Raw genomic sequence first — 25810 nt, 5'->3', positions numbered from 1 at the left:
GTACATAACCATGTTTTTTTAACATATAAAACATGTTTTACGCTAGGTTTTTTGACTTGAACTATTTTTGTGGAGATATTGTTGGAAATGGAAACCTTATCGTCAAGTCAGTTAAGGATTTTTGTGTTTTGTATATTTATTCATTTATGTTTTTACGATGTTTGTTCCTCTTCTTCCTCCGCAGACACAGACACTAGTGACTCTCGCATGATCAACCTTCCATTTCAACTCTCTTCATTTTATTAACAGGTTCTTTCTTATTTTCTCTATTATTACAACAATTATTTTACTTTATCATTTACTTCAGTGTGAGTGAGACTTTTTTTAGTTTTGAAAATAAAATTACAAAACCTTCTACTTTCTATTTTTGTGGTATCCAAATTGAGAACAAAACCAAGTTTGGTCGGTAGATAATAAAGAAAACAAATAAGCTTCTCAAATTAGAATTGGTTTTGCATCAAATTTTGAGACCATTGTAATTGTGGGCTTAAACCTGTGAAATCACGTTGGTGAGGAATTATAGGAATTATTGTTGGGGGTTTTTAGTTTTGTTATGATCATGTATGGTTTTTAGGTAATAAATTCATTAGAAAAGTGATAGCAACACCAACTATATAACACTATGTTTTTTACGTTCACTTTTTCAAATAATTTCTCATTCCACACTCTTATATTCTCATAGTTCTCAAAATACACTACTAGGGGAGGTTTGGAAATTCTCATTTTTCATCGGATAAAATTCATGTACATTCCACAGCTTTATGTGAATCTAGTTTTCAAAATGTAGGGGTAATGTTGTAAATAAATGGGGAATGTTAGAGTTTGTGTTTGTTATATTTATATTCTATGTTGGCTTTTATTTTAATTTTGAAGAAAAATAAATAAATTGTCAATAGTCAACTTTGTAGCAAAAAAAGTTGAGCTAAAAGATATTAGTTTTCAAATTTTCTATAACTTAAGCATAGACTAATATTAAAAATTTTAAAAAAGAATTGAAGTGTTAAGTGTACTTTTGTTGAGGAAAAAGGGAAGAACAAAAAGGAGTTACACATGCTCTCTAACTAATCCAAATAACAAACTAACAAACTTCTCTAACTACTCAAATATATATTATTCTATATCCCAACAGAAATTGAGATCCGAACTAAGCACTTTTCCATTCATAAAATGCATTTTACATACTTGGAAGTGATGTGCATAATTTTAAAATATTTTACAGGAATTGACAATGAAAGAAAAGAGAAAAGGTTGCAGTCCAACTGAGATGAATATGGAGTCAAAGAAGAAATTGAAAAATGTGAACAAGAGTGTGGACCCTCAGCTATGGCATGCCGTTGCAGGAGGAATGGTTCAAATGCCAGAAGTTAACTCACAGGTCTTCTACTTCCCTCAGGGTCACGCCGAGCATGCTTGTGAGCCTGTGAATTTCAGTTCTTACTCCAAAATTCCGTCTTTCATTCCATGTAGAGTTGAAGCTATAAGATATATGGCTAATCATGAGACCGATGAAGTGTATGCAAAACTCAGACTTGTCCCTATGAATATTAACCAGGTTAGTTTTGATAATGATGGTGTTGCTGGCATCAACGTGTCCGAAACAAAGGATAAACATCAATCTTTTGCGAAAACCTTGACACAATCTGATGCAAACAATGGTGGTGGCTTTTCTTGTCCTAGATATTGTGCAGAAACGCTTTTTCCTCGTTTGGACTATTCAGCTAACCCTCCTCTTCAGGATATTTTTCCCAAGGATGTTCATGGCGAAAAGTGGCATTTCAGGCACGTTTATAGGGGCACGCCGAAGAGGCATTTGTTGACAACTGGATGGAGTCCTTTTGTCAGCGACAAGAAACTTGCGTCTGGGGATTCGATTGTGTTTTTGAGATCTGAAAACGGCGATCTTCATGTTGGAATTCGGAGGGCTAAAAGGCGAAATAATGTTGGAGTCGATCCTTTGTCAGGGTGGAAATCTGGTAGTGGAATTGGAATTTGTGCTGCACCACCTTACGGAGGATTTCCATCGTTTTCGGGAGAGGAAGATAATAAACTTCGAAGAAACGGTAAAGGTAATGGATTGCTAATAAGTGATGGAATGATGGGTAGGGGGAAGGTGAAAGCTCTAGAAGTTATTGAAGCAGTAAGACTCGGTACTAATATGCAGCCGTTTGATGTGGTTTATTATCCTCGGTCGGGTACTCCTGAGTTTTTTGTGAAAACTTCTTTAATTGGAATGGCACTTCAGATTAGGTGGTGTCCTGGAATGAGGTTCAAGATGGCCATTGAAACCGAGGACTCATCAAGGATAAGTTGGTTTATCGGAACTGTTGCTTCTGTTCAGGCTGCTGATCCGTCATGGTCTGATTCTATGTGGAGACTTCTCGAGGTATAGACATGTTTATTATATACTCCCTCTAGAACTAATTTACATGAGAGCTTGTTTTATTGATGAATGTTTTGAGAATAATAGCGGTAAATACGGTGAAGTTAGTTAGATTTTACTTACATTTTGGTCAACGTTGTCATATAGCGGCTATAGTGGCACTATAGTGCTAGCTATGCCTTGTGGAATTTATACAAATCACTATTGTTCCACCATAGAATGTGTGTATTCTTGCAACATTTTCTTTTTCCAAAGCATAATCCTTTTAAGTTTTCATCAGTACCATAAATTGGAAGCTTCCTATAATTAGAATTTGCTAAAAATCTTATACCTACACCGCTATCATACATTAGGTATCCATCAGGGCCTTCACATATTTTACTTTCAATACATTCAAAATTAGCAAGTTAATGTAAATAGTATTTGTTAGTAGTAATATAGATACAATGGAACATTGTTGGTACCTAATAAAATTGTAAGAAGTGAATTAGATTAGTATTTCATACTAATGAATTTCACAATGTCCTTTTTATTGCATATTACTGTCATTTTGAATTACATTTTGAACTTTGTTTCAGCTGTGAATAATTTTCTGATGTCATACTTTTTAGGTTACATGGGATGAACCTGAGTTACTTAAAAATGTGAAAAGAGTGAATCCGTGGCAAGTTGAAATAGTATCGAACATGCCTTCGATCCCTCTTTCGCCTTTCATACCGCCAAGGAAGAAATTGAGATTGCCTCAACTCCCAGATTTCCCAATTGATGGCCAATTTCCAATGCCAACTTTTCCAAACAACCTTCTAAGTCCTAATATTCCAATTTTTTATTTACCCGAAACTAGTCCTGCCGGCATGCAGGGAGCCAGGCATGGTCATTTCGGTGTTACCTTACCAGATTTTCATAATCTTCCATTAGGTCTCTTTCAGCCTAGTTTCCAACAACCGTTTAATAATATTGCGACAATGCCGATGACTGTCCCTAATAACCCGGCATTGCAAAAGCCGAACACCAGTGAGAACGTTTCATGCTCGCATTCGATATCAACTTCTGCACAATCTTCAGAGAAACCGGATCATGCAAAGCCGCACCAACTTGTGCTTTTTGGCCAAACAATACAAGTTGACGCTGGAAATGAAAATTCCGAGAAGAAAATGTCTAATCATTTGTCTGATCTTCATCTACAAGGCCTGTCGTCAAGATCATCTGATGCGAGGTTCGAGTGGAATGCTGAGAACCAACACGAAGAAACATTGGCAGGAGAAACATTAGAGATGAAACATTCAGGTAAGAATGAATAAAATTTAGTATCTTTCTACTAGAAATTGATTTATGATATATGATAATAATCTATTTGTTTCTCTTTCAGAGACTTCATCAGAAAAGCTAGGAGGTTGACAATTTTAATGGATTCCACTAGCGGCGCGACAACGGAGGATCAGCAAGAAAAAAAAGAAAACCACCAGTTCAATTGTAGAGCTGGATGATCAAATTCCTCTATTACCATTTTGACACATTACCCTTCCTATAGCAAGAATTTTGAAATTTTTGCCCTTTTCTTTAGGATTAATTTTTTACTTTGTTGCAAAATTTTGTTGGGAATAGATGTGAGGGAGAGAAGGAATACTAGAGAGTAGAGACTAGAGATCCAATATCTCTTTAAGAAATTACTCCGATTCTGTTTTATCTTGTATTATGTGCAATGTAAGGCTGAAATTTTATATCATGTCACTGAAAATATTGGTTCATGTTCCAAAGAATTGTCCAATACTCAGCTTCCATTTCAATAGGCAACAAGAACGGATCTAAGCTTTGTTAGTTTCAATTTTTAATGTAATTTTGTATCTACCTATTCGGCATTCATGTAGTTGATTGTTAGGAAGTTGGTGCATAGTTGCATCATTTTTGTATGAATTCCCAATGTTATATGACACTAGAAATGAGTCATTAAGAGTGAGCCAAAAGGAAGCAATGTGGACAACTTTTGGTAATTTGAAACAGGTTATGTTTTTTTTCTTCTATGGATTCAGATTGTCCATGATAATAAAAAGACACGGCAAAGAATATTGATCGTTGATTTGATTCGAAAACACATTCATTAAATCAATTTTATTCAATCTCGATTATTTATTTAGATCGAATGATCGAGATTTATACCTGATTGGAATAGTTATTGTTGGAAATATAATTCTATTTTTTGTATTGCAAATAAACTTTCTTGCTTGACCTAGGTCCTAGAAATTAATAAGTAGAAGAAAGAAAAAGAACAAAAATTAAAAAGTTTGTTTGTTGAATGTCTAATTATCAGATAGATAGAAACATAGGTGGGCTTGATTGGAACCATTAATACTAGGTGTTTTCACACACAACAACATTCTCAACGTTCAACCAAAGAAAGTTTCGATCATGATGCGAAATATGTGGAAAAAATTGGTTTTCTAATTGCAGTTTTACTATTTTCATGAAATTAGTTCTCCTATTTTAAAATATGACGGTTTTAGTATTCCATCAAATATTTAGTCAAATATGGTGATGTGACTTGTTTTAAATGAAGTTTTTAAGGAATTTTTTTCACAATGTTGCTCTTTTCCTACCATTATATATACACTAATTATATAACTCTACCCTTTTTATATGAAAAGTGCTAAATTGATGTTTTTCTTCTGTTTTTTTTTTTTTTTTTTTTTTTTCAGCGGTCGAGGTTCGAACCCCGGACATTGCATATATTATGCATTGTTTATGTCAACCGAGTTAAGCTCACGAGATCAACGCTAGCTGCCAAGGGTGTAGTTACATGTCAGAGAGGGGTAGCTTTGGCTACCAAAAAATTATCTTTTTATTTGTATTATTAAATGTAATTTATGTTTAGCTACCCCTTTAAAATATATTTAGCCACTTCAGATAAGTTTATTTGTGTAAAATTAAGAGAAATAAAATACTCATTTAATAGATTTATTTTTTCTTATTCTGACATTTTTGGTATTTCAAACAACTAAAAGGAGAGCATTGTTAGCAATGAAAATTGTAAAGATAAAACTAAAAAAAAAAATCACTTCATTGTTTCCATTGTAAACCTATACAAGTTCAATTACAGATGATATGACTCTTTGAAGTGTTGTTGAACTAATTTATTTTTAATTAAATAGCTATTTTTAGTTTTTATTTTTGTGGTGCTACTTTAATTTATATTTTATATAAGTAAAAAAACTATTGAGATTTTTTTCTTATGAATAATTTAATTTTTCTTCTTCTTATATTTGGCCGCCTCGTATAAAATTGGCTAGCTTTGCTGCTGAGTAGTGCTAAATTGTACACTAAAAATCTAATGAAAGGTATTAACTGAAACTATTCATTTTTCTTTGGATGAATTGGTGTTACCATACATGTGTTTAGAAATTGCCAAAAAGCTTCGGCATATGTACTAGTTTATTTTTATTATAAGAATTTATGCCAAAATAAAAATGAAAGAAAACAATTAAAAGAAGTGGTTTGTGTCTTTTTCTTTTTTAAACAATACGCTAGCTGTCTCTCTTATACAAGCAGTGCTGAAAGAGAAGAAAGGTGGAAGTCATGATGCTCGTGCTTTTCATGTGTTGACTGTCTCGTAACAATATGCATGCAATTAGGGTTTATGTTATTTCTTTCTTTTCATGCTGTGCAGCTATACTAAACCCTAAACTTAACAACAACTCTTTTCCAATTTTTGGTATCTTCATACACTTCTTCCACTCAATCCATGGTATATCTTCCCTCACTCCTTTAAACAAGAACACAGTTGTTACATATATCTTCTCCTCAGTTCTACTCCACCGTTACCGTTGCGATGGTGAGATGTTCTCAACTTTCATTTTAAAATTATAACTTTATTTAAATTATACTCTAATATTTACTCATCATAATTTTACAGTGCCGTTGTCATTCTCTTGAGTTTCGATTTCAAGCATTTGATCGTGCACTTTGATCTTTGAGGTAAGGGGAGAGATTTTTTTCTTTGATGTTCTTGATGTGTTTAATAAATTGTTTGCAAATTTTGTTGGCTGAAATATCTTGGTCGTTTGTGCTAAATGTGACGTGTGTATGATTGTAGAATTATTAGATAAATTTTGATTAGGTTTTGGATGAAATATTGAGATATATATTATATGTTCGGTGTTGGACTTTTAGTTGTTTAAATCCTAAAATTTTGGCTTAATAGTTAACAGTTAATAGTTTAGGAGGTGCGTGACCAAGGTACTGGAAAAGGATTCGTTTAAGAATGTAGATGCAGGTTTTTGTGTGCACTGAAGCTAAGTTAATGTTTGTCCACGTGAGTGTATGATTTAGTTATGATTTTCACACTCAACTCTTCATTTCAACTCTTTTCAATTTATTAACTGGTTCTTATTTGTTCCCTATTATTCTATCTGTATTACGATCTTTGATGTGCTTTATCATTTACTTCATTGTGAGATATTTTAGTTTTGAAATTAATTTTTTTTTTATTTTTTTTATAGATAGACGGAATGACAAAGGCATTATAAACTCACACACAAGTGGGAGGTACCGGGGTTCGAACCCCGGTCATGGCATCCAGCCTAATAATTTCGGCATTTTACCGGTTGAGCTAGGTCTTCATTGTAAGATCGATATTTTAGTTTTGAAACTAAATTAATTTTTTTTTATACAAAGTTAATTAATTATTAGAATATATCTCCATATTCATATTCATTTCTAGTATTAATCAAGATTAGTTAGTGATGATTAAACATTCAAATTATGGTTTCTATTTTTGTGGTAACAAAATTGGGAACAAACCCAAGTTGTTTAAGCTTTTTAAATTAGAATTGGTTTTGCAATCCGCCCCCCTATATTCACATGCCTCTTAAAATACACTACTAATTTCAGCCAAAATATACTACCGCAATGACCCTTCTAGCAAGCTAATGAGGGATGACTTGAGAGATTATCATTTTTTATTGAGTACGGTTCATGCCGTCCTACCACTTTATATGAAACTTGTTCCCAAAATGTTGGGACAATTTTGTAATTGTCAACAAAATGTTAAAGTTGGTGTTACTAACCGGTTAGGATCTTTTGCTCAAAAAAAAAAAAAAAAAACCGGTTAGGATCTCTCCATTTCTCGAAAGAGCGCTGCTAAATCCAGCGACAATTCTTTTCCCGAAAATTCCACGAAGTGCATTTTGCCTTAATAAAACGTGGCTAAACCGCTCAATCACATAAATTCCGATTTTGGCGGGAAGAGAAAAAAAAAGGCAGCTTGTTTTGTGCAGTCGGTGAAGCATTCTTGATAAAAGTTGTCACGATATCAAGCATTAGCCCGAAAGAAATAGAGTTCTATTTAGAAAGAGATGCAAACATTTGAAAAATATTAGGCTTAATTGCAGTTTTAGCCCTCTAAGAAAAAAAAACTACAAAACCGTCCCCTAAGTTTTGCATATGTGGCAGTTTTGACTCGGTCTACGCTGACGTGGCACCCTAAGTGAGGTACTACGTGTTATTTTTTATACCAAAAATTGGCATTGGAGGGCCTAAACTGCTACAGTTACAAAACTTATGGGACGGTTTTGTAGTTTTTTTTCTTAGGGGGTCAAAATCGCAACTTCCTATTAAGCCAAAATATTATAAAAGAAAATTTATTAAATATGGTTGGTCTCACTTGATGGTGAAACCTACTATCTACTTTTATTACGTGTCTATCTCTAAATAGTTTATTTTGAGAGATTATTGGGAACCCGAGATTTAAACTTTAAATCCTCCTAAAAAAAAGATTTAAACTTTAAAGAAACACCTAAAAAAAAATTAATAAGAAATAGAATAGAATAAGAGATAATCTATCCTCAACAATTTCCCTTTTACAATAGAATATACTCTGTTCACAATTATAATTATTTAAAGACCGGCTGAAAGACGGACACTATGTGCCATACTATCTATAATTTACTATTGAACTTCATTGTGTCTGTCATTTATATTATTTGATAATTTAAATTTTAAAAAAGATATTAGATTGTTATAGAAAGTTTTATAGCAAAAAAAATTTCTAATAAAAGATAGATAGTTTTCAATTTTTCTTTAATTTAGGTATATATTTAAATTCATTTAAAAAAGAATTGGATTGTTAAATGTAATTTTGTCTAACACTCAGCTCTTAACCTTATTTGGCTATCATTTGTGTGGGTGATTTGGCTTGAAAGGAATGATCGGATCTTTCACCAAAAAGAAGCTTCTTTTAATCAATTGCTAGATAAAGTCAAGCTTCAATCTTACTGGTGGCTGAAGGCAAATCGTCCTAGTTTTGTTTTCTCCTACCATTCATGGTGGTTGAATCATTTACCTTGCTTGAGAATATTTTTGTAACAGGGCAGCATTCTTATTTTTTTGAGCTTGTTTAGGCTCCAACTCTTTGTTATTTCTTGTATTTTGACTCTTTCAGCTGGGATTTTGGCACTCCTTGTGCTGAAATCTCCAGGCTTTTAATAATATAATCCATTTTAGCTTCTTCAAAAAAAAAAAAAAGTAATTGTGTCTAGAAAAAAGTCGGACAAAAACGTACTTTATTAATGGTTAACCTTAAAGTTGCCTTTAATATAACGGGATAAATACTCACTAAAATTTGTGCTCTCCTAATTATACACATACTCTGTAACTAATCCAAATAACAGTATAACTTCTCTAACTACTCTATTATCTATCATCTATATCCTAACAGAAATTAAGAGATCACAACTGAAAACTTTTCTATTCATATGATTTTATGCATTTTACATATACTTGAAAGTGATGGATTTTATTTAATGAAAATCCATTCCCTATCATTCTTCATTGATTTTTAGTGATGTGCATAATTTTTAAAAATCTTACATGAATTAACAATGAAAGAAAAAAGAAAAGGTTGCAATCTAGGTGCAACTGAGATGAATATGGAGTCAAAAAAGAAATTGAAAAATGTGAACAAGAGTGTGGCATGCCATTGCAGGAGGAATGGTGCAAATGCCAGAAGTTAACTCACAGGTCTTTTACTTCCCTCAGGGTCACGCCGAGCATGCTTGTGAGCCGGTGAATTTCAGTGCTTACTCCAAAATTCCATCTTTCATTCCATGTAGAGTTGAAGATATAAGATATATGGCTAATCATGAGACCGATGAAGTGTATGCAAAACTCAGACTTGTCCCTATGAATATTAACCAGGTTAGTTTTGATAATGATGGTGTTGCTGGCATCAACGTGTCCGAAACAAAGGATAAACATCAATCTTTTGCGAAAACCTTGACACAATCTGATGCAAACAATGGTGGTGGCTTTTCTTGTCCTAGATATTGTGCAGAAATGATTTTTCCTCGTATGGACTATTCAGGTAACCCTCCTTTTCAGGGCATATATCCCAAGGATGTTCATGGTGAAAAGTGGCATTTCAGGCATGTTTATAGGGGCACGCCGAAGAGGCATTTATTGACAACTGGATGGAGTCCATTTGTCAGTGACAAGAAACTTGCTTCTGGGGATTCAGTCGTGTTTTTGAGATCTGAAAACGGCGAACTACGTGTTGGAATTTGGAGGGAAAAAAGGCGAAATAATGTTGGAGTCGTCAGGGTGGAAATATGGTAGTGGAATTGGAATTTGTCCTGCGCCACCTTACGGAGGATTTACATCGTTTTCAGAAGAGGAAGATAATAAACTTAGAAGAAATGGTAAAGGCAATGGATTACTAATAAGTGATGGAATGATGGGTAGGGGGAAGGTGAAAGTTCTAGAAGTTATTGAAGCAGTAAGACTCGGTACTAATATGCAGCCGTTTGATGTGGTTTATTATCCTCGGTCGGGTACTCCTGAGTTTTTTGTGAAAACTTCTTTAATTGGAATCACACTTCAGATTAGGTGGTGTCCTGGAATGAGGTTCAAGATGCCCATTGAAACCGAGGACTCATCAAGGATAAGTTGGTTTATCGGAACTGTTGCTTCTGTGCAGGCTGCTGATCCGTCATGGCCTGATTCTCTGTGGAGACTTCTCCAGGTATAGACACGTGTATTACATACTCCCTCTGGACTTAATTTGCACGAGAACTTGTTTTATTGATGAATGATTGGAGAATAATAACATTAAATACGGCAAAGTTAGTTATATTTTTGTCAATACTGTCAAATAGCGGCTATAGTGGCGCTATGGTTCTAAGGTGTAGTGGAATTTGAACAAATCACTATTACTCCAGGCTCCAGCATACAGTATTTAGTACAAAATGTTGTCAAATAGCGGCTATAACAAAGCTATAGCACTATCGCATGGCAAAATTTGATGAAACAACTACTTTTTGCGAGATTGACAACTCCGTTTGGCCCGTCAAATATGACAACTTTTTTGTTTATTTGAGTCCGTAATAGTATCTTTCAATCTATGATGTAGTACTGAGAAATAGTGACATGTGTTTTGATCAGCTAAGCCCTTTAAAGAAGTTTTTCCTTTTTGTACAATGTGTATTATTGCAACATTTTCTTTTTTCCAGAGCAGAATGTTTTTAAGTTTTCATCAGTATTAGCAACTTCCTAACATGAGAATTTGGTAAAAAAAAAATCCTATACATGCATTGCTGTCATTCATTATGTATCCCGCCAAGGACGAAATTGAGATTACCTCAACTCCCAAATTTCCCACTTGACAGCCAATTTTCAATGCCAACTTTTCCAAACAACCTTCTAAGTCCTAATATTCCAAATTTTCATTTACCCGAAACTACTCCTTACCAGATTTTCATAAATTTCCATTAGGTCTATTTCAGCCTAGTTTCCAACAACCGTTTAATAACATTTCTACAATGCTGATGACTCTCACTAATAACTCGGTATTGCAAAAGCCGAACACCAGCGAGAACGTTTGCTCGCATTCGATATCAACTTCTACACAATCTTTAAAGAAACCGGATCATGCAAAGCCGCACCAGCTCGTGCTTTTTGGCCAAACAATACAAATTGACGCTGGAAATGAAACTTCCGAGAAGAAAATGACTAATCATTTGTCTGATCTTCATCTACAAGGCCTGCCGACACGTTCCTCTGATGAGAGATTTGAGTGGAATCCTAAGAACCAATGCGAATAAACTTTGGCAGGAGAAACATTAGCAGATGAAACATTCTGGTATGAATGAATAAAATTGAGAATCTTTCTACTAGAAATTGATATATGATATGTGTTATTAATATATTTGATGCTCTTTCAGAGACTTCATCTGAAAGGCTAGGAGGTTGACAATTTTAATAGAGTCCACTAGCGGAGCGACAATGCAGGTTGACGATGGAGGATCAACAAGAAGAAAAAAAAACCACCAGTTAAACTTAGAGCTGAATGATCAAATTACTCTATTACCAATTTGACACATTACCCTTCCTGTAGCAAGAATTTTGAAAAAAAAATCCCTTTTCTTTAGGATTATATAATATCACTTTAAATATGATTAGTTTTATAGGAATTTGGCTATGTGTTCCAACTCTTTGACAATTTATTCCGATGCAGGTATTCATGTAGTTGATTGTTAGGAAATTGGTGCATAGTTGCATCATTCTAGGATAAGCATTGAATGTGTCATCTTTTTAACTACTGTAATAGTACAAATCACGGTTGTATTCGTACCAATTGCAATACTATAAATAATGGTTTGTCACAATGAAACTTCTAAATAACTCCAACTCAAAAATCATGATATCTATATCCGATCATTATAGCTCCAAATGACTGATTGAACTAGAAACTACATTGGTTAGATTCGTTCATGCTATTGATTTGTTTCAATTCATCCCAGGATATTAAAAAATCACGACTTGCATGGTTGAACCCAATGAAAAGGCATGTTATCTTGCAAGAGTGCAACTAGATGCTACCTTGGTGAGATCCGCTCATGCTATTGAGGCAAGTTTAATTTGTCCCACGACATGACATTCAAAGAAATCACGGCATGCGTGGTTGGATCCAATCATTAAAGCACATCATCTGAGTCCATAAAAGGAAAAGTATACTCAAAGGATGTTTAGAATGATGAGGAATTTGTGAAAGGAAGTATAATTCAGCTGGTAAGAACATTGCATTATATATGTAAAAGTCGGTGTGTTTCTCTTAAAATTTCAAATTCAATTATCCTAAATATCAATTTCGATGGATTAACTTGACTACTTCAAAAAAGTTTCTTGAAATCAATTTTACTAAATTTGAATTCAAAAATCTTGAAATCAATTTTACAAAATTTGAAAAAATGTGATAGACTTGATAACTGGACGCGAGTGATCTAGAAGCTAGTCATTGAAGATACAATGATGTTTTGACGCGGAAGTCAATAAAAAAAAATCATCTTGAAGATAAATTAACTATTTCTCGTAGGATAAACTTGAAATTTTTTTTAATATTGCTATAAAAAATTTGAATTATCATCTTTTTGTAAACAATTTTTTCTAATTCTCGTAATTTAGTCAATTCGAATTTAAAATTCTAGAAGAGTTTTTTTTTAGTCAAGAAAATAAACTAATTGAGTCACAAGAAGATCATAATTCTTTTATTTTAAAACCCGCTCATTATTTTCTTACTAATTTTTCTTTTTTTTAAATTACACCGATTTTTTTTCTCACTTTTACACCAAAATATTAAAATTGGTCTCTAAATCAATCAATAAATGTGTTTGTGACACTAGTTAAGAGATCAATATGCAAAATGTTGCTTCTTTTTTTGAGTCCACAGTTTGAACCCCGGACCTTGCATATACTATGCATTGTCTTTACCAACGGAGTTAAGCTTACGAGATTTGTAAAATATTGCTAATATATAATGGTGTGACCTAAAACAAAAAGCATGAATTAAAAATTGATTGAATGATAATAATAATTATAATAAGATTAATAAATATTATAGAGTCAGCCATCCTTTTCCGTCAATGAGTCATGATGGAAGGCCCTCTCTATCACGAGAAGAATGTGAACTATAATACTATAATACTATATATATATATATATATATATATATATATATATATATATATATATATATATATATATATATATATATATGATCCTTAGTCAATTTTGTATTATCTTCTGTGAACTAAAAAAATGTCCCACAAAGAACACAAAGCTGCAGAGATAATATCTGAGGAGGAAGATGATGAAAGAAGACTACGTATTTGTGCAAAAAAATACGAAATCATAGTGAGACAGGTATATTTTTTGTATTATGAAAGAAAACTCACAGTTGAGGTGCTTTAATTTCCTTCTTTTTGTAAAATAAAAATCGTGTTTTCTTTTTTGAAGTAAATAAATAGTGTCACGAGAGTACTGATTATGTCTTACAAACCGATGTTAATTACTGTGGATTTACTAATATTTTCCCAGTTCGATGAGTTGATGGAAATAATGACATCCGATAGCACAACTATGAAGGGCCGCAAGGTACATCCTAATGAATATAAAATTTGTTTCATGATCATCCACTCTACACTTGTGACACCTGATAAACCAAGTGTTGTGTGGGTGTACCAAAAGTAAATGTGGATATATCATTAGGGATCATATATTTATTAAATTAATTCTTATAAATCATATAACTTCCCTAATTCAATCTCATCTTACTTTCTTGTATTGTAAATAGAGACAAAGACCCGGTAGTTCCGGTGCAAACACAAGTTCTTCTTCGCACCAACGTGAAAACAATGAAGTCCTACTGAAGACGGTGACCAAATTTTTGCATGAGCTAGGATCTAACCCTACAGATTCTGACACATGAAGTTTAGATCAAGAAACTAAATGAAAATTGCATTATAATAATCATGTAGATAATGCTTTCATAATTAACTGAACCAGCTTGTAATGTGGATGAAAATATGTTGCACTTGCTAGAGTGGGATCAAATAAAGATATTTTTTAAGCGTCAAAAAAGATTGATAGATAGTAAATTTGTTACAAAGGAGACTATATATTATTGTTGCTATAGATAGTTGGAACATTTTCCTTTATCTGTTTACAAAGAACAACCATACAATTGTGTTTGTACTTTGTATGCCACATTTTCAGCTCAAATGTTAAGCCATTAGATATTTGAGTTTTCTTACATACATGTAGCCTAACTTCTACACTCACATCCAATGTAAATGTAAAATCTAATAACTCATATTTGACATATTAACATTACCTATACATTATTCCTTCATCTTTTGCCCTAAATTTTATCTCTTCTTTTGTGCAACACCACCATCGCCCGACCTTTACCAGATATAACTGTTGTAAATTGTTGTTTTTCGGGTTCAGAAGAGTACCTATTTAATAAAGTCGAAATCACCACCGAAGATATTACCATGTTGAGTCTTCTTGAAGTCCTACCGGGTTGAGTCACAACCAGGTTGCTTTCTTTAAGATAAATCACGGCACTACTCGAAATTGTGCAAGGTAGACTAACAACCGTGTGCCTCCAGGATAAAACAGCGCAGTTCACCTATTCGATTGAATATTGCACCATATATGATCGTTCGAGAAATAACACCCTCTAATATGGTACTAAGACCACTCTTTAATACTGAAACCAATATGGTATTGTTACCATTCTATTATGGTGTTAAGACCACTCAAATATGGTGTTACCACCATTCTAATTACTTCTCCAACTATGGTACTATGACCACTCATATATGATATTTCTACCATTCTAACATTCAACTTCTCCAAGAATTGAAGAAGAATATATTTAAGATCATCTTTATTATACCGAAAAAGGGACCATGATCTTAGAATATTATTTTTTCTAAAGAGACATAAATAATTGAAGGGACTATGCTCTTAAGACCATTCTTATTTCCGAAAGGATAATAAACCGACGATGGACTATGGTCTTAAGAACACTCTTAATTCCGAAGGGACAGAAAGGAGTAGAAAAAAAAGAGAAGGACTTGTCAACACAAGTCGAAGGAGGGAGAAGAGAGGAAAAGCACAGGAAGCATCAACTGTGAATTTCGGTGTATCGAAAGTACTGTGTGAGCTCTCTATTTATAGAGAAAGTTCACAACTAATAAGTGAGTAACTTTGGGAGCAAGTAATTCTCATATTAGATTTAGTACAAAAATATCTCAAATTGAGTCTCAAAATATATCATATTGAGCAAAAAAAAATATATTATTGAGTATCAAAATATATTTCAGATCATGTACTAAAATATTTTAGATTGCGTTCTAAATATTCTAGATTGCGTTCCAAAATATTTTTAGCAAAACTTGGGGACTAAGAAAACACTTTCTAATAATGATTAAATTAATTATTTAATTTATCATTTCCATATAATAAAATATATATCAATATATTTTTTTTTTCTAGTGCTTACTTCGTTCACATAATTATGTACCCCCATTAATTAGAGGTACACCTCCACTATATAAACACTACTAATGTGTGATCCATCCGATCTGGGACTTCCATTTTTTTTTCAATTCACACTACACTAGTTCTACCCATTGTGGGAATTTGTGTTTAGTCAATTACTCAATTTCCACATATGTTCCAACAATAACAAAGGTAGTCAACGGTAAAGACTAGGAGTACAGTCAAACATATATATTTTTTTAAAAAGGCAAAACAGTTCAAGCTATATTTAAATAGTTTAAAATAAACGAATCGAACAATCGTTAACTTACCATAAGAGACCTATCTAGATCCTTCAAGAAAGGAAAATGCTAGTTGTTACGGAAAGATATTCAACGAAATCGAAGAATGATTTATTGATAGTGTTTTAGACATTACTCTTTTTTCAATTCACACTACACTAGTTCTACCCATTGTGGGAATTTGTGTTTAGTCAATTACTCAATTTCCACATATGTTCCAACAATAACAAACGTAGTCAACGGTAAAGACTAGGAGTACAGTCAAACATATATATTTTTTTAAAAAGGCAAAACAGTTTCAAGCTATATTTAAATAGTTTAAAATAAATGAATCGAACAATCGTTAACTTACCATAAGAGACCTATCTAGATCCTTCAAGAAAGGAAAATGCTATTTGTTACGGAAAGATATTCAACGAAATCGAAGAATGATTTATTGATAGTGTTTTAGACATTACTCTCTTTGTACTCGGCCAAATGCTCGATTAAAATTTTGTTGAATTTTTATAAAATGAACGCATTCTTATGTTAGCGTATTCCCACCTAGGGAACGGAGCCAGGAATTTAGTTTAGGAGGACCGAAATAATAAATTTTCAAATACACTATACATACAAGATATTTAAAAAATTATAATATATATTTAAAATTAATATATACATATCCAAAATTATAAGTAATTTTTTGGATTACAAGTGATTCTAAGAATGACAAGATTAAAACGATTTGAAAAGCACATAAAGAAAATATGAAACAACGAAAATATAAACATATATAGGAGGATGCAATCGCGGCCAATGAGTCGTTGATAGTGGCTAAGAGTGTGCACACAAAATCGTAGGCAATGATTCAATATTTCTACGTGACATTATAATGTTAAAATAATGATACCAAAATTGTCCTTTTATATAAATTTTCTTAAAATCTTGATTTCATTCATTGTCACTCTAAAATTTCACACTCTTTCACCCACCAACGATCAAACAATCCTGATGTTCAATTAATCTCTATGGAAGATTAAAGCGTGAATCAAAACATCTTTCATTCATACTCGATTGCATATAAATAAGTGAATTTTTTCTTCTTTTTCAATAACGCGGGTTTCAATTTTCTTCTTCTTGTTCAACTGCATTGTACGACAGTTTCAGTTTTACATTGTTGAGGTTAACTTAAATTCAGTTTAAGTAGGTTCATGTAAACTTAGTTTACATAATCTACTTAAACTTAGTTTACATAACCTACTTAAACTGAGTTTAAGTATGTACACTTAAACTCAGTTTACATGACCTACTTAAACTAAGTTTACATGTACATACTTAAACTGATATTACTTATAATCATTGAGCAAGGTTGAACTTTTAGGTGTACACTTAAACTCAGTTTACATGACCTACTTAAACTGAGTTTAAGTATGTATACTTAAACTCAGTTTACATGAGCTACTTAAACTAAGTTTACATGATCTACTTAAACTGAGTTTAAGTATGTACACTTAAATTTAGTTTACATGACCTACTTAAAATAAGTTTACATGTACATACTTAAACTGAGATTACGTAGAATCATTGAACAAGGTTGAACTTTTAAATGTACACTTAAACTCGGTTTACATGACCTACTTAAACTGAGTTTAAGTATGTACACTTAAACTCAGTTTACATGACCTACTGAAATTAAGTTTACACGACCTACTTAAACTGAAGAGGAATTTTAGGGTGTAACCAAGAAAAAAGGAAGATGCTTTTTGAAAATTAAATTTTATGAAAGGATAATTTTGTCATTTTAGGGTGCAATCAGGATTAAACAGGATATAATTAGAAAAACTCTTTAATATTTTTATTAAAAGTTGGGGGAACTGTGGTCTATGTTAACCCCCCTTCTAAGTTCATCCTTGTGTCCACCTTTATCACAATAATTTATAAATCAAAAAATTATTTACGTCTCCATGGAAAAAGGTGAAGTTGAGATGTTTTTTTGTGTAAATTGCTCATCATCATGGCAAAATTGGAACAGTAAAATCAAGAAGAGATTGAAGATCAAGGAAGAGAAAATGTGTTTATGGAAGCATATGGAACATAAATCAAGAAATGACAGCAATAAGAAAAAAGTCAAGAAAAAGAGTAATGTAGATAACGGTTGAAACAAATGGTATTGATAAGGTTATCCTGTTTTTTTTTTTTTTGGTCTAAGGTTATCCTGTTTTATGGTCAAAGGAAGCTTCAACAAACTCAAATTTTCTTATAAATTTTTTTAAATAGAATTTACATAGTGGTACTGTACTGGTATTGATCCGTATATTTTATGGATATATTATACAACAAAACTAAGCCTATCCTTGACAACTAGCTATGTGCATTATTAAGAGTTATATACATGCCATTATTTAAACTTCTTTATCTGAGAAAAAATAATCAGAGAAAGAATATGCTGGTATTTAGAATATGTATTTTATTTAAAAAAATTCATGTTTTTGTAGCTTTATTATTATAATAAAAATAACGTGTAAATAACGCTACTCTTTGATGAAGAACTATTGATGGATACCATTGTTTTATTTTCTCACCAACCGGTTTGTTTATTATTACCCACAGACTTCAATTATTACGTCTTTCATTTCTCACACGATATCGTTTTTCAACATTCTATTTTCAACCCATCAATCAAATTCTCATCCCATTCCTTACGTATCATGCTTTGCTTTCTTCATCTCTTCAACATACCATGTAGCTAATCTCATAGTCTAAACCCAACAAGATTAGATAATCAAGGTTTTAAATCACAATTGCTAGTGAGAAAATGTGATTGTTAATATTATTATGACTAGTTTGATTATTTATTTTCTACTATTTCTTCCATTATTTATGGTGAAATGATATAGCTATGTTTACGTCTTTAAAGAGGAAAGTGGGTAATATCAATTGGACACAAACAAGTTAATGTTTGATATTTTTTGCACAAACAAAATAAATTGTGGTGGTCACTATTTTTTTTCCATTTTATTAACTATTCATTATAGATTAGCTAGTGAAATCCAAAAAACAAAAAATACAATTGAAGATAATCGTATTCATATTAAAAATAAAACTACAAATTATAGTGTTAGAGCTTAATTAATGGTTGCTATTTTTTCTTTTATTAAAAAAAAAAAAACATTGCAAGTAATTAGGGGATGAAAATAGAACAAAAACAACAAGAAACATGGCCATAAAACCATAGAAGATCATACATAATTATGCATTAAAAAAGTTTAATACAGTTAATTACAATTATAAACATGATGAGTGATCCAAATCTTAAATGTTAACAAAACTCTTAGACACTCAAAATGAAAGGAGTCTCATTACTTTGATTATGATTATGCAATGATCATAATAATTAAACAAAACAAAATCAATCTTCAAACCCAACTTTCTTCCAAATAGCATTCCTTACACTACGCAAGTCTCTTCCTTTCAAAGTCCTTCCTTTCCCTTCATGAACAGAAAGAGAAGCTCCTCTAGTTCTAGCAAGATATTCATGAGGAGGTAACTGAACCACTCCATCATAATCACCTTCATCTTCATCATCACTACTCTCTTTCTTCTTTTTGTATTCTTCCTTCAAAATCTTTGACCAATCTGGTATATTCATTGGTAATGAAGATGAAGCTAAAGGATTAACTTTATTATTAGCTTCCATTTTTCTAGAAACTCTCTTCAAACCTGGTACACCCTTTTTTGGCTCTATATTTGTGTTGGAATTTGAATATGACATGTTCCATACATCAGCTTCATCAAACTCCAATTCTTTTCCTTGTGATGATTTTTGATTGAAATTTGTTTCTGGAAAAATGTAACTTGTTCTTGAAAGGAAACTCTTCCTAGAAGAAGCCATTGATTGACTTTGATTTGAGGTGTGAAATTGATCTAGCTAATAAATCTATGTTTTTCTTTTGTTACTATGTTTTCATTTGGTTCTGTTTTTGATCCCTATATTCTACAATGTGGTTGGTCTCACACTACGCGTTAGAATTAAACAAATATAATGATAAGTATTGAACTAGAATGGGTTGAGTTGAGTGGGATTTAATGTAATGGACCTCACGTGCTTTAGCATGGGGCACTTGTTAATTTGGTCAATTATGTTAACGATGGAGATGCACCAATAGTGAATAGTAGTACGTACCTCGTGAACATCAATATGGGACCGCAACCTTAATTCAATCCAATCTTAAAGTTTCTAACATAATTCAAATGGATGAGATGATGCTTCTCTCTCAATTAATATGATATCCTTTACACAATTGTTTAAACATGACCCGCTCAATGTATTTGTAGACCTAAAACAAACTATAATCAAGGCCTTTTAAGTGTGTTGATATGAAAACATTAAGATTAAAAATATTAAATTTGTAATTTTATTTAAAAATACAGTTATCATTCATGTTCAATATTCAAATATTGATTCATAAGGTTGTGAGAGTCTAATCTCTTCCATTAGACTCAACCTAATATGCATAATATATGAAATGTCTAGGGTTTAAACTCCGACAAAAAAAAAAACTCAATATAAATGCATGCAAGAACTTTCTAAAACCAAAAAATTAATTTAATTAATAATATATGTTGAAAGTAATATTTAATATATGCATTCAAAAAAAAAAAAAAAACTCAACCCGATAAATGCATTCACACGAGATACATATTTAATTGTGATGTAATGTATGCACACACAAAAGTTTCTGAACACATCAAGTAGGGGGAAAACCCTCATGATACATGAGATCACACCAGAGTGATGCACGCACACATCAAGATTTTCACATTATTCACACGAGGTTGTCTCAACAAAAATCACTTTGAACATTTAAAAGTTATGAATTGTGATTATTAAAAAGTATAAAAAAAAATTATAATATTATTATTCTATTACTTAATCCAAATATATTGTCATTTTATATTTAGAAGTTAATAAATTTATTTACTCTAGTCAAAAATAATAATTATTTACTCGAGTTCTATCAGGTAGATATGGGGAGGTAGGAGGTATAATCGCAGAGGAGGGACGGTTTAATTCTGTTTGGTGAAATAATTTAATAAATATAAAAAATGGTGCTGGTGTGGGAGGTGGACGGTGGTTTGATGATAATGTTGGGTGGGAGGTAGGCGACGGTGCTCATACTTTATTTTGGTGGGATCGTTGGATTGATGGGTTAGTTTTGAAGAATAGTTTTGGCTGCCTTTTTTGATCTTGCTAATAATAAAATGGCAACGGTGGCTGAAATGTATTCGCTTGGGTGGGGAGAAGAGGGGGAAGCTTGGAAGTGGCGGCGTCGTTTGTTTGCTTGGGAGGAGGAGAAGGTGCGGGAGTGTTGTGATATTTTAACTAATATTGTTTTGCAGCCTAATCATTCTGACAGGTGGATTTGGCACTTACATGCTTCCAACAACTATATAATGTCACAAGTGCTTGTAACCATCTGTTAACACCAATCAGCAACAACTTGTCAGCAACTCACACGTCAGAAATCTGGAACAAGGAAGTGCCCCTGAAAATTAGTCTCTTTGCTTGGCGTCTATTGCGGGATAGATTACCAACAACGGACAATCTAATTAAAAGACACATTTTACTTCCAAATGCTCGATTATGCCTGGGTGGATGCGGCATGATGGAGGATGCAAAACACTTATTCCTCTCTTGTGATTTTTTTGGTAAACTTTGGTATGATATTTCTCATTGGCTTAGTTACCACATAGTGTTTCCTGAACATGTGTCAGACCATTTGTATCAATTTGGCACCTTAGGAGGCTTCTCAAAAAACAATCGCTCCGCTTTTCATCTTATATGGTTATCTTGTGTGTGGGTGATTTGGCTTGAAATGAATGCTCGGGTTTTTCACCAAACAGAAGCTTCGATTAATCAATTGCTAGATAAAGTTAAGCTTCAATCTTACTGATGGCTGAAAGCTAATCGTCCTAGTTTTGTTTTCTCCTTCCATTCTTAGTGGTTAAATCCTCTACCTTGCTTGGGAATTTTTATGTAACAGGGTAGCTCTCTTTTTTGGTTTTTTCTGTTTTTGTTGCCCGAATTTTTTTGATTGTATTTGATACTATTCAGCTGTGTTTTTAGCACTCCTTATACTGAAATATTCAAGCGTTCAGTAATATATTCCATTTTAGCTTCTTAAAAAAATTTACTATTTTTTTGACTCAGTCATTTGTGTATTAGTTAATTTCCTTTTAAAAAAAGTTCATCATAAAAACTCATGTATCATAATTCATATGATTAAGGTAAAGAAGCAAATTCTTGTCTTTTTCTTCTCTTTTAATTTAATCTGGACAAAACAGAAGGAGATAAGGGCAGAATTATGGAGTTTCTAGATGAGACACTTGGACCAATGGGATCTTCGTTCGGCGACAAAAAATGTTTTTTTAAGAAAGGAGAAAAGTGCAATAATTTGTTGTTGAAATTTCAACCATGCTCGCTGAGTGATGCATTTTGCTTAGTAGAGAGAAAAAGATTTTTGGACAACCAAAATCCTTTTGACACCTTGATAACAGAAAAACTAACTAAGATAGAAAGAGTGAGTGATGTGATAATGCCATGTGTTATTTATTGATGCGACAAAGAAAAAAAAACATGAAAATAAAATAAAATGTTAAATAGATTTAGAAGAATTAGAGATATATATGTATTATTGTTTTATCTTAACAGTCCAAAAAGAATAGTAATTTTATCCAGAAGTCCTAGCTCAAATGGTAAAATGTCGAAATTGTTAGGTCGGATGCCATGATCGGGGTTCGAACCCCGGTACCTCCACTTATGTGTGAATTTATAATAACTTTGTCATTTCGTCTATCTATCAAAAAAAAGAATAGTAATTTTTTTTTTATTTGAGGAAAGAATAGTAATTTTCTTAAATCGATAATAACATCGTTCTTTTTATTATCAAGTCATGTATGTATATGAAGAGTTATTGATTGAACTCATAATACTTGTTTAAGGAATCCATTTAGTTAATGTTAGAATGTAATAATTTGAATAATTAAATCCATTTAATTAAAACAATTAAACATAAAAATTTGCTTATGATCCCGTAAAAGAAATTGCCTATGATACATTGTATTGTAGAAGTAAAAACTACTGCATGCATCTATTCTTGAAATTTTATCGCATAAATGGATAGCACTTGTGTACCATAAACTATAATGGTATATATCATTGTCCAATTAGAATGTGTCATGTGGCACACCCTTTAAAAAAAGGCAAATTCTATGGTACATCTAAAAATTTGAGTATACCGGTACACCAAATCGATAATTAATGATTAAATGAGTTTTGTTTTTAAGAAAAAGAATTATTTTTTATCATTAACAATTATAATAATTAAATCTTATTTACCAAAAGGTTCGATGAAATAATTTTTTTTTTTTTAATTTTTATTACTTATAATAAAGAATATTGATAATTTTTTATGAAAAAATGTTAAAAATTTAATATGATTCTTATAAACAATAAAATGATGTTTTTTATATATGAAATGATGTTTTCTAAAATATAAATATTAACTAATAGCTTTTTATTTCATAAAATAATCCTTAATTTATAAATTTATAGAGCGAGAGTATCGGTACACCTCAATTTGTGAGGTGTACCGTAGAAAGTTCCCTTAAAAAAATACATCAAATAAAACATCTATAAAATAACATTGGTAGGTGACACACTCTTTTTTTTTTTTTTTTGGTACAAGGTAGGTGACACACTCTAATTGATCAATAATATATATCATTAGTACCTTAATGATACATAAGTGGTATCCCATTCAACTGTCCATTGAGTGAAAGTTAAAGCTGTGGGTCCACTTTGATCACCAATAAGTGATGATCAGTATGTTCATATCTTGACACGTCATGAGAAAGTTTTGTCGTGACATGGTCATTATTAAGCATTACAAAGAAGGAAATTTTGATCTCTTTGAATCCGTAATGGTAACGGGTACCCAATGGATAAGGTACTATAATATTCATCCTTATATTCACGTTTGTAAAAAATACCCGTACTCGGATCCGTACCTTTGTGGGCAATAATTTTAGTGTCATTCCCCATATCCAATGGGAACTTTGCGCAAGCGCATCCATTACTTGCAGTTTAACTCTGAAAAGACAATAAAAAAGCACCACAACTGAAATACAGCTATTATCCAGAAAATTTCAAATCAACTCATAAAATAGTATGAATGGTAGTATTTAACCAAATAAAAAAAATATGAATCGAAGTATTTTGCCGGTACCCATCAGGCTTAGGTCCATTGACATCCCTTTAAAATATGAGATTCACGAAATAGTTACCTGAAAACATAAGAGATGGATAACAAAAAGCAACGAAAGGCAGGCAAGCAGCAGAGATTCAACGCAACAAGAGGCTAGGTTTAGGTTACTGTAATAAGCAATTTTTAGGTTTAGGTTTAAGCTTAAATAGTTAGGTAAATTGATTAATTAATTAATATATAAATTATTTATTATATTATATAAAAATATATATGCGGGTTGCAAGGTTGGGTAGTATAGTGCCCATATCCGTGTCCGTACCGTTCTAAGTTTGCGGGTAATTACCCGAACCCATGCCCATATCTATGAAAGCGGGTTTTACCTTACCCATTGTGGGTATTTTTTACGGATGCCCATCAAATCTGGATCTAATTGCCACCTCTACTCTTTGGTGCATGAGACGTGGCTACAGCAAATTTGCTCATCTGCAAAGGAGATTCAAGATAATAGTAACAGTTAATTAAAAAATAACAATGATCAGAGTCCAATTCAACACATTTGGTTGCAATGAAATAGTACTATGCTAAATGAACTTAATTATGTATTCTTTGTAGATTATTACTATTACTATAGCCTATAGGATATATTATTGCGTGATATAAGCATGGAAAGATATTGTATAAAAAAGAGTGATGATGCATGCATATCCATATGTGGTATATACACTTAAACCTCTACACAAACATGTGACCTGTGGGTCTAGACCTCACAAACACTTTGTCTCTTTTCCCTTTCATTCATCTCTCTCCTCTCAAATATGTGGGGGTGTATGGGTGGTATGAAAATATAAGTGGTCTAACAATCATTTTACTATAAAAAAAAAGGATCATGTAAAAAAGATTGAGCCGATTTGATTATATTTGAACACTTCGATTTTCTTATTTTTGTGATGTCCGGAGTTCGAATCTCAAACCTTACATATATTATGCATTTTCCTTATCAAGAAAGTTACACTTATAGGATAACACCTATTTAATTCCTTGTTTTCTTTATGTTTCTCACTTCCTATCGTATCATTAACATATCAAGTGAGTCTACTACCTTAATCTTTCTATTATTCTCTCTAGGTGTATAATGAATTTGGGTGCCCATATAAAACATTTTCCTTTGCATTATTGGTATTGCCTTCATAGTTAAGTCTCTAAAAATTTTGAGAAATGATATCTGTACATCCATTTTCTAACAACTTTTGTGACAATTTTCTCTCTCATACTCACATTATATTTTTACTTTCTCTCTCTATTGCTTTGATTTTTGTGCCAACACATACTTTTCTTTGTAAAAATATGGTTGTCAACCAAATTGATGTTCAAATAACATTGCTCAAAAATTTTATAATAGTATATGTTTTCGAGAAGTATTAGAAACATTATTTCTAACACTCACTTTTTAAGTTTTCACACACATGTATTCACATTATTCTTTATTCTTTTTAAACAAAAAATTGTATGGTAATAACGTTTGATAAATCTGCTCCAAAAAAAAAAACAAGTTTAATATACACTTATAT

General features: G+C 32.1%; 2 protein-coding genes, 2 long non-coding RNA genes and 1 pseudogene across 4 annotated transcripts; 4 read left to right on the top strand and 1 right to left on the bottom strand.

The window, feature by feature from the left end:
• Positions 1–1168: 1168 nt before the first annotated feature.
• On the top strand, positions 1169–4111 carry LOC11441970 (auxin response factor 18). Its single transcript, XM_024769413.2, has 3 exons — positions 1169–2383; positions 2992–3667; positions 3750–4111. Exons 1-3 carry the CDS (start codon positions 1229–1231, stop codon positions 3776–3778), a joined length of 1860 nt encoding a protein of 619 aa, XP_024625181.1. The 5' UTR covers positions 1169–1228; the 3' UTR covers positions 3779–4111.
• A 1893-nt stretch (positions 4112–6004) lies between these two features.
• LOC112416260 (uncharacterized) lies at positions 6005–7067 on the top strand. The gene is made up of 3 exons (XR_003006574.2): positions 6005–6206; positions 6288–6349; positions 6874–7067. It is a non-coding gene; the product is annotated as an uncharacterized lncRNA (long non-coding RNA).
• A 319-nt stretch (positions 7068–7386) lies between these two features.
• On the top strand, positions 7387–10397 carry LOC112416724 (auxin response factor 22-like; annotated as a pseudogene).
• A 3035-nt stretch (positions 10398–13432) lies between these two features.
• On the top strand, positions 13433–14458 carry LOC11420956 (uncharacterized). The gene is made up of 3 exons (XR_003007286.1): positions 13433–13567; positions 13742–13798; positions 13998–14458. It is a non-coding gene; the product is annotated as an uncharacterized lncRNA (long non-coding RNA).
• A 4735-nt stretch (positions 14459–19193) lies between these two features.
• LOC11420955 (uncharacterized) lies at positions 19194–20194 on the bottom strand. The gene has a single exon (XM_003625584.4). The coding sequence runs from the start codon at positions 19865–19867 to the stop codon at positions 19385–19387; it is 483 nt and encodes a 160-aa protein (XP_003625632.1). The 5' UTR covers positions 19868–20194; the 3' UTR covers positions 19194–19384.
• Positions 20195–25810: the final 5616 nt, after the last annotated feature.

Source organism: Medicago truncatula, chromosome 7 (assembly GCF_003473485.1).
Source record: "Medicago truncatula cultivar Jemalong A17 chromosome 7, MtrunA17r5.0-ANR, whole genome shotgun sequence".
Lineage (NCBI taxonomy): Eukaryota > Viridiplantae > Streptophyta > Magnoliopsida > Fabales > Fabaceae > Medicago > Medicago truncatula.
Note: the sequence above shows the minus strand (reverse complement) of the source record. Positions and strands in the feature narration are given on the sequence as shown.

Bases quoted from the DNA above. Each gene is read 5' to 3' on its own strand.
- LOC11441970 (XM_024769413.2), top strand. From the start codon at position 1,229: ATGAAAGAAAAGAGAAAAGGTTGCAGTCCAACTGAGATGAATATGGAG. The intron at 2,384-2,991 runs GTATAGACATGT...CATACTTTTTAG, and splicing joins CTATGTGGAGACTTCTCGAG to GTTACATGGGATGAACCTGA. The intron at 3,668-3,749 runs GTAAGAATGAAT...TTTCTCTTTCAG, and splicing joins ATTAGAGATGAAACATTCAG to AGACTTCATCAGAAAAGCTA.
- LOC11420955 (XM_003625584.4), bottom strand. From the start codon at position 19,867: ATGGCTTCTTCTAGGAAGAGTTTCCTTTCAAGAACAAGTTACATTTTT.